At 57.0% G+C, this 8,840-nt stretch overlaps 1 protein-coding gene across 1 annotated transcript in view; it reads right to left on the reverse strand.

Moving 5' to 3' along the window:
- SPATC1 (spermatogenesis and centriole associated 1) overlaps positions 1-8,840 on the reverse strand; it is a 23,562-nt gene that overhangs the window by 9,008 nt on the left and 5,714 nt on the right. The window contains exons 2-5 of the mRNA XM_019630123.1: positions 5,502-5,827; positions 4,925-5,153; positions 4,264-4,800; positions 4,001-4,140 (exon numbers count right to left, since the gene is read on the reverse strand). Coding sequence (XP_019485668.1) covers positions 4,001-4,140; positions 4,264-4,800; positions 4,925-5,153; positions 5,502-5,827 — 1,232 coding nt within the window. The remainder of the gene's footprint in view (positions 1-4,000; positions 4,141-4,263; positions 4,801-4,924; positions 5,154-5,501; positions 5,828-8,840) is intronic.

An 8,840-nucleotide genomic window follows, 5' to 3' on the forward strand; every position in this document is an offset into this window, starting at 1 on the left:
GAAACGCCCTGCTGAGACCACGTGTCCCGCCATCCTGCAGCAAGTCATGACGTCACTAAGTTCTAGCCAATGGGATGAGACTAGGACTGTGAGCTCCGCCCCCTGGGCCAGGAGCGGGGATCTCCAGGACCCTGACAGGTGCGAGGGTGGGCGGCAGGGCCCTACGATTAACATCTGGCTTATTGAAGCCCCTGCATTTCTGTCACAGCAGTTTGGCACAGTCTCTAAAAACACAACGAAGCTAGAAGTCGTACACAAGAACAAACATCCCAGTGCAATAAAAACACCAGGAATCGCTGTAGTTTAGGATCAAGAGAAAAGGGCAAGTGAGGAAAAAAACCAGGTTATCATCTCAATGAAAGGCAGGAAAAAGCATTCTAAAAAAAACCTGAATATTTGTCTATGATTCAGAAAAATAACTAAAAACTCTGGGGAAGAGGGAAAGCTTCTTAATCTGACGTAGCAGAGGCTGAACCTGGCTCCTCCGGCTTCTGTCTAGTGCCTTCCTGAACTCTAAGAGCCTGGAAGCTAAAAATCACGTTTTCCAGGCTCCCTTGTGGCTTAGGTAGCCCTGGGACCTGGGTTTCTGCCCAGCAGATGCCTGAGGAGGAAACTTGCAGGTGGAAGTGAGTGCCTGGAGGAGGAGGTGCACACAGGAGCAGGTTTTGGGGAGACTGAAGTGGCTGCCTATGGCGCTGGTTCTTCAGGGCATCTGTACCAAATTGTGGGCATCAGGCTGGGTGGCTGCCTGCTGTCCCTGGGGCAAGTCCCTGGTGTGTCCTCTAGGAAAGTCCCTGGTGTGCTGGCATTTTTACTGGCTGTATAGCAAACAAGTCCTATTTTGTATCTTCCTGCGAGCTTCTTTGACCACCCAAACATTTATAATAAGCCCCTTTGTGCTTCCATTGGCTAGCGCAGACTCTCTTATCTGCAACCAAGAACTCTGATTGACTTGCCTGAGAATATCTGGCAAAAAGCTTGGGACACACGTCCTACCTAATGTGAAGGTTAGTGAGTGTGTTCCTAGTCAAGCCAGAAACAGCATGAGATTGCCATGTTATCTGCTCCTTTTAAATACTGTACAATATGATTATCTACACAGAAAAGCCGAGATGATGTGCAGGCTATGACAAATAGTAAGAGGGTCTGGCCAGGTAGCCAGATAACAAATCGTTACACAAAAATCCAAAACATTTTCAGCAGGCTAGTGAGTGGGACTCAGGAGGACATCAGAGGGCATCACGGGCCCAGCTGGACAGTCACGAGGTAGCACCCTCAGTTATCCTCACTGATGCAGCTAGACTCAGGGTCTCCTAGGAGTGGGGTGTCGAAAGGAAGGCAGCTCAGAGCATCTCCCATAGAATGGAAGACCTTTGCAACTGGGTAGAAGAGGTGACATATGAGCATTGGAACACTTTTAGTTGGGCTTAAAAGATGACACAACTGGGGCGTCCGGTTAGCTCAGTTGGTTAGAGCACAGTGCTCATAACACCAAGGCTGCCAGTTCGATACTCATGCTCTCCACAACTAGATTGAAACAACTACTTGACTTGGAGCTGATGGGTCCTGGAAAAACACACTGTTCCCCCATAAAGTTTAAAAAAAAAAAGATGACACAACGGTCTGCAAACTTACAAAAAAATGATGGCCAGGCTCAATGAAAAAAGCCAACGAGTCCTCATTGAAAATGGGGCTCTTTTAAAGCTTTGTAGCAATAAACGTTACCACATTCAAGAAGCAAACAACCCTGGTTTGGACAGGACCAGGCCTGACCAGGTTCCGTTGGTCTGCACAGAATTTGGGGAATGCAGCAACCACCAGCATTTGGAGTTCACCATGCAGAAAAACAAACAAGATACTCTGATAAAGGGGACTAAAAGGCTGGGGAAGTAAAATCAGAATCAGGCAGAATCCAACAAATGGTGCAGCCAAGTCAGCAGGACAGCCTGAGACCAGGGTGCATCTTTATGATCCCCAAAAGTGACTGGAGGTCAGTCACCCTGCAGTAGGCCCTGCAGAAGGCCAGCCAGGGGGTGTCCGCATGGGTCCCGAAGGCAACACCTGTGCACACAGGCTCCAGTGGGGCCTCCTCTCAAAAGCTTGGACACAAGTGCCCATCCTGGCAGCGCCCATTGTTGCTGATGGAAGGTAAGTGGGGCCAAAGACTCTGGAATTGGTGACAGTGGCCGTTGGGCAGAATGACCAGAGGAAGGTTGTGGTGAGAGCCACAGGCTCCCCAGAGGCTGCCAAGATGGTGGCAGAGGCCCTGGCTCAGGGAGCACTGAGCCCGGACTTCCTCACACACCAAAAACAACTGCCTTGCTACATTCTGCTTTCCTCTTCCTGCCTCTTCTCTGAAGAGTCGCCACTTAGTGCTGTGACTTACATTCTACAGCATAAACAATAACTCGCAGGAGAAAGTGCAGAGGAGCGCAGGGACACAGGACTTATGCAGGCAAGCCCCATCAAAGGTGGACGTGTTTTCATCTTCTTCTATTTAAACGGGTGTTTCAAACAGTACGACATGTCTTTTCATGGAGATGTTACTATCTAATTTCTATGTGGGCAGCTAGGCTTGTGCTTATAAATAAATGTGGTCTTGCCAACTAGCTGCAGCGTTCCAGACACATCGGAGCGTGCTCCTACCATGTCCCTTGCCCCGTTTTAAACAGCCATGGCCAGTCTGTCCTCATGATCGTGACACTGCAGTGGCCTGGTGGGCCTGGACACAAGTCAAGGGGAGGGGGGAGTCAAACCAAGCATGACCCAAGTGGGCCCAGTGACACGAACGAGGGGAGCAGCAGGTAGGCGGGACCAGCACCCTAGGGATGTGTATCTTCCCCAGTCCCATCTGTGAGTCAACGCAAAACTAAAAATGTGAACTAGACAGACTGATCTTGAAATTCATACTGTAGAGCAAAGGGCCAAGAGGAACCCAGACAACCTGGAAGAAGAGAGATGCCCAGACTCGGTCCCCCTGTTGTGAGGTCAGCGGAGCTGGGGAGCCCCCCAAAAGCACAGGGGACTGACAGGACTGACAGCTCAGCTTTGCCCCCAACTGCTCCGGCCTCAAGCAAGGCATGGAAAGTACAAAGGATAAAGGAATAGGGGGGGTGATTCCGACCACATTACAATTAAAGACAAAGGCACCTTCACAACAGGAACAGCCAAGCTCAAACCTGGACGTGCATGAACCCACTGTAACCAGAGTCGGTCCTGCCCAGTCACACACCCAGATCTACGGTGTGCAGACAGAGACCACCTGAAAGTAGGTGGCCTGAACACAGAGGGCTATTTCCCAAGGGAAGCCCACGTGACCGAAAGGCAGCAGAGGTGTACACACCCCCTTCTTCAGGTGGTGCGCCGGCGTGGTGTGGGGGAGGGGCGCGCATGCGCTCATTCTGTACAGTGGCTCCTGGCTTGCAGCCCAGCACAGCCCGCATCTGACCTGCTCCTGGGCCTCGGTGCCTTGGTGTCAAGCATGCTTGGAAAGCATCATACTCTGGCCTCCGCATCCCTCACAGGAGCAGATGCAGTGGACCGCATGCTGAGCCTCGGTCTGAGGTCCCTGGCCAGGAGGTGGACAGCTGCTCAGAGGCTCTAGGACCTGTCTCCATGTGCCCCCTAGAGATCCTTTAGGACACCGGCAGGGCAGGGGAGAAGGTGTGGGCTCTGCCAGTCTGGGAAAGGCCCTGGGAGGCCATTGCAGTGATAAAGGGGAAGAGTACAGGTCTGACGGTGCTCAGGACCCTCTGCTGCCCTGTCCTCTGGGAGGGCCGCGTGGCTGGGACCACAGGCTCCTGCTGCTAGATGCCCAGGACACCTGCAGGCCACCTGGACTGAGCACGGCAGCTCCTCTCTTCCCACGTGCCCTCGGTCCCGCTGGGCTTGCCTGGCTGAGTGCAGGGACCCCAGCGGCCCCTCAAGGGCCAGCCTGCTCCCCACTGCTGCCAGGTGCTGGGGCAGGCCCTCGAGGTGAGCGGGAGACAGCAGTGCCCACCTGGATGATCTTCTCGGGAATATTGGAGACAGTGAAGCCGTAGAGGCGCACGCGCTCGGGGAAGACGCTCGACAGGATCCTGCGGTCCAGCTGAAAGGCAATCTCTCCCACCAGCCTCTCCCAAGCCAGCGGCTTCGGCTCTGAGGACAACAGGGGTGGAGGGAGTGGTCAGCAGCCGTGGTCAGCAGCCCAGGCCGGTGCCCAGGAGCTCTCGAAGTGTGGCGGGACCCTCCAGACCCGTGTGAACCGGCTGTGGCACTGACCTCGGTGGCTGTCAGGGAACTTGCTGGTCTTGCGGTGGGCCAGCTTCCGCTCCAAATCCAGGATGCTTTTTCGAGATGTTTCGGTGACCCGTGGGCCACGGGTGTCGTTGACAGAGGCCGGGGAGGAGGAGGTTCGAGGTGGGGAGTGGGGATTGCGTGGAGGGGAGTGGGAGGTGGGCAAGGGCCTGGTGGGGGAGTGGTGTGCCCTGGTGGGAGAGTGGGGGGTGCACTGGGCAATGTGGGTGGTACTTGAGGTGTAGTTGGTTGCAGTTTTGGGGGCGGGAGTGGGGGCAGAGGGGAGGACTGTGACGGTCTGGGAGGCAGCTGAGGAGGTGGGGACAGAGGCAATAACCGCTTGTCCCTGGGGGGCACCAGGCTGGGTTTGGGCATCTGAGGTGCCACAGGAGAAGGCCGTTGTGGGACCAGTCGTGCCCACTGTGCCCACAGGGGTGGAGGTCTGGATGGGAGCACCCACAAATGTCATGCTGAGGGGCTCCGGGTCCTGGGTTGGCTGGGGGTGCTCGGTGGAGAGCGGTACTAGTGACAAGGTGGGGGCAGAAAGGAGGGGAGGAGGATAAGAGCAAGGCAGGACCTGGGACCGGCCTGGCAGGGGGCCCCCTCCCCCAGGGCCTCCTGCTGCCCCTCCCCCTGCACCAGTTACCTTTGGAGGTGGCAGCAGGCCCCACGCCAGCTGAGAGATGGGGTCCCGAAGGGCATCCGTGGAGTGGCTCTGCCAGCTGCACCTTCGGGGCCTCTGACAGCACCAGATTGCTCATGGGGTTGGCCAGAGGGTTCTGAGAGACGCCTAGAGGGGCAGCCGTGGAGGTGAGCAGGGGGCTGCTCAGAGAGATGTCCATTGTGCCTGTGATAGGGGCCATCAACGGGCTGCTCTGAGATATGGTCAGGTGGCTGCTTGGAGTCAGGGGGCCGGTGGAGGGCAGGCCCAGGGAGCTGGCCAGTGTGCCTCCTGGGGACACTGCCATGGGGCCGGTCAGGTGGCTGCTTGGATTCAGGGGGCCGGTGGAGGGTAGGCCCAGGGAGCTGGCCAGTGTGCCTCCTGGGGACACTGCCATGGGGCTGGTCAGGTGGCTGCTTGGATTCAGGGGGCCGGTGGAGGGTAGGCCCAGGGAGCTGGCCAGTGTGCCTCCTGGGGACACTGCCATGGGGCCAATCAGGTGACTGCTTGGAGTCGGGGGACTGGGGGTGGGCAGGCCCAGGGAGCTGGCCAGTGTGCCTGCTGGGGACACTGCCATGGGGCCAGTCAGGTGACTGCTTGGAATTAGGGGGCCGGTGGAGGGCAGGCCCAGGGAGCTGGCCAGTGTGCCCGCCGTGGACACTGCCAAGGGGCTGGTCAGGAGGCTGGCGAGCAGGCTGTTCTGTGACATGGGCCCTGGGCAGGGCAGCAGTGCACTGAATGGGCCCATCAGGGGGCTCATGATGGAGCCTGCTGTGGGGCTGGCCTGCGGGCTGTTTAGCATGTCGGCCAGGGGTGCCAGGGTTACAATCCCCGCTTCTTCCAGGACGGGCTCATTTGCTGCTGTCGGAGACGGGGGCAGGAAGACACCTGGGGAACACAGAGGAGGCACTGAGAGCTCAGGCGGGCCCCCAGGGGAGGGGGCTCTCTCCCTACTGTGGCAGGTCCTGGACCACGGTGCCCATCTGCCTCTGATGAGCTGACTGACCTCTCTGAGCCTCACCGTGTAGGTGTGATCCCAGATCAGGGTTTGGCCCCTGATCTCCCGGTTCTTTCAGGCTCACTGCTCTAAACACCTGCCACAGGAACTTTCCACAGCTGCCCGCCCCTCAAATGTGCCTACTGCACTGAGCTGCTGACCCCTTGCTAACTTCCAGGTGGCCAAGTTGAGCCCTCTGTTCCCTGGTGGAGAGGAGTGGGCCTCTGTCCTTTCGGGGACAGCTGAGCTTCACCAGGTGGAGGACCTTCAAGGAGGCCAGGGCTAGAACTGGCGTGAAGCTTCACATGGTGCTAAAGGTGTGCCCAGGCCTGTGGGTGTCCCCTGCCCACCCAGGAACAGTGAAGGCAAGCTCAGGAGGGCGATGGGCCCAGACACACCCTTCTCACTCTGCACCCCATTGTGCAGGCCCGGCAGCCGGTTCCCGAGGAGGAGAGGGCCCTTGAATGACCGCTGTCTGGGAGAGGAGGCCCGAGGGGGCATAGCAGGTGGGGTGAGGGTGCAGGGAAGGTTTTCGTGAGTGTGGAATTTAATTGAAGACTTCTACTTTTTTGTTATAAAAGCAGTGCATGCTCCTAGAGAGAGAATGGAACCACAGAAAAGTAAAAACACTTCAGAACCTCCAATAGTCATGTTCCAGAGCTCCACGTTGCCTGGCAGTGTTCCTCCATCCATTTACGTAGACGGGGTCCACAAAGATATTCTATAAACGGCTGCTTAGAAGTATTTGCAGCTTTGCTGGCCTCCTGGTCTCGGTCACAGCCACTCCGCTGTGCCATAGCCGTGGGAAGCAGACAACACGGAGACGATTGCACCAGGGTGCGTGCACACTAGAGTTTGAACTTCGCGCACTTTCCGCTTATTGTGAGATAATGTTCTTCTGATTTCCTTTCAACCATTCAAAAACATAAAATCCATTCTTAGCTCCCGGGCCACACACATAGGGGTGGCAGCCATGTCAGTCACCATGTCCTTGTGATTGGATCCCTGTGAGCTGGTTAGTCTCATGGCCCCACACACGACTGCTTCCAGCAGCATCGTGCTGAGAACCAGCCCTTCCTTATGTGGCTGCTGTGGCCTCATCTTGTTCCATACATGTCCCAACCGCTGGGCACTTAAGTTGACTGCAACGTTCCCAGTGACAAATCTACTACATAAATCTTTGTCATCGATTTCCCCCAAAACAGACTTGTTGTGTGGAGGCTCTTAATGTACATTGCCAATCGCCCCTCTGTAAGACCCTCGGGAAAGTCCTGACAGTCCCCGTGAAGTCCCTGGGGACGTTGCTCAAACCTCTGCTGATGCCACACTGCGCAGAGTGTGGCACCACGTCCTGCCACTGTATTTTCTTTTTAAGTTTTGCTATTTTTTTCCAAACAAGGAAATTCAAATTGCATAATCGAATCAACCAGTGTTTTCTTTTATGATTTCTTGTTTTGGTTTTTTGGAAATTTTTGCTTTCGGATCGAAGAGATGAAGAGACAATAAAGCGGTGGGTAGACGGAAGCAGCCCAAGGAGAGGAAGCAGGTAGGCAAGGGGAGTAAGGCCAAGAGCCTGGTGGAGCACAGGGGGCTGTGGGCGGTGGAGGTCGCCGTCAAGGGTTGCCCTATGCAGCCTCTTTCCTCTGAGGGGAGCCAGGGTCTGGATGATGGAGAGGACCACTTGAGCAGCGTCTTCAGGAGGAAGGGAGAGGCAGTCGTGAGTCACCAGTCCCTGCACAGCCAGGGAGCCGCAGGGGCCCCAGTGATGCCTCGCTCACAGCACCTGACCCAGATGATCTGGCTTCTACCTCACCGATCCCCTGTCCCCACAGATCTCCTCTTTGTCCCTCTAAGATGTGTCTGGGGTGTTGTCCCCACTTGCCGTCTCAGTCCATTTTCTTCTCTTCTTTCCTACACCCTCTCTACCTGGGCTTTCCCCTTCCTTCTACCCGAACTCTCATCGGGACACCGGCAACCCCAGGATGCAGAACCCACAATCTGCTCTCAGGTCTCATCTTATTGCTGGTGGGTGGCCCTCACACAGTGGAGCACTCCTCCTTGTTGAAACCCGTCTTGGTTTGGTGTCCAGGTCCCTGGTCACCCAGCTCCCTGTGGGTGCTGCTGGTCCCAGCTCACCTGCCTTCCATGGGGCAGCCCGGAGCTCCCGCTTGAGTCTGCTCTTCCTCAGCAAGCTGATGTAGCTTGGGCACAGGGGACCAGGTAACGCTGGGCACACGACTTAGGCTGGACCGCAGACTCACACCCCCAGTGGCCTGACTCACTTCTTCCCTGGGAGTTCTGCTGGGGACTCCTGCTCGCCACTCCTGCTGCCCTGCCATGCTGTCAACGGGCTATCTGCCCTTTCAGTAGCCCAGGCCCCCAGCGGTGTAGCCAGCCTCAGCACATCCTTCACTTGCACCCCGCATCCGGTCTGTTTGCACTTCAGACGCGTGAAGAACCAAGCACGCGAACCGAACCACCGACACCGCCTGCCCGGGTCCACACTATGACTCCGCATGCGTAAGCAGGAGCTCCTGGCTGGTCTGATGCCGGCCTTTCCCCTCAAACAGCAGCCAGAGTGTTCCAGTTAAAATGTCCGCCAGCTCACCAATCTCATTCTGAGTGCTAGTCGTTCAAGGCCCCCTGTCCACGGGGGACAGAGGGGAGGGCAGCAAGGCGGCCGGGGTCTCGGCGGGTGGCTGGAGGGGGCGAGGAGCTTAGGTGGGCGTACAGGCGGGTCCGAGTACTGGGCGGAGGCTAAAGCACTGGGGCGGAGCCAGAGTACCGGGCGGGGCCATGATGGGGCGGAGCCAGAGTACCAGGTGGGCCCTGATGGGTGGAGCTAGAGTACTGGGCGGGGCCCTGATGGGGCGGAGCCAGAGTACCGGGCGGGCCCTGATGGGG

This window comes from Hipposideros armiger, unplaced genomic scaffold (genome assembly GCF_001890085.2).
Source record: "Hipposideros armiger isolate ML-2016 unplaced genomic scaffold, ASM189008v1 scaffold_897, whole genome shotgun sequence".
In the NCBI taxonomy this organism is placed as follows: Eukaryota; Metazoa; Chordata; class Mammalia; order Chiroptera; family Hipposideridae; genus Hipposideros; species Hipposideros armiger.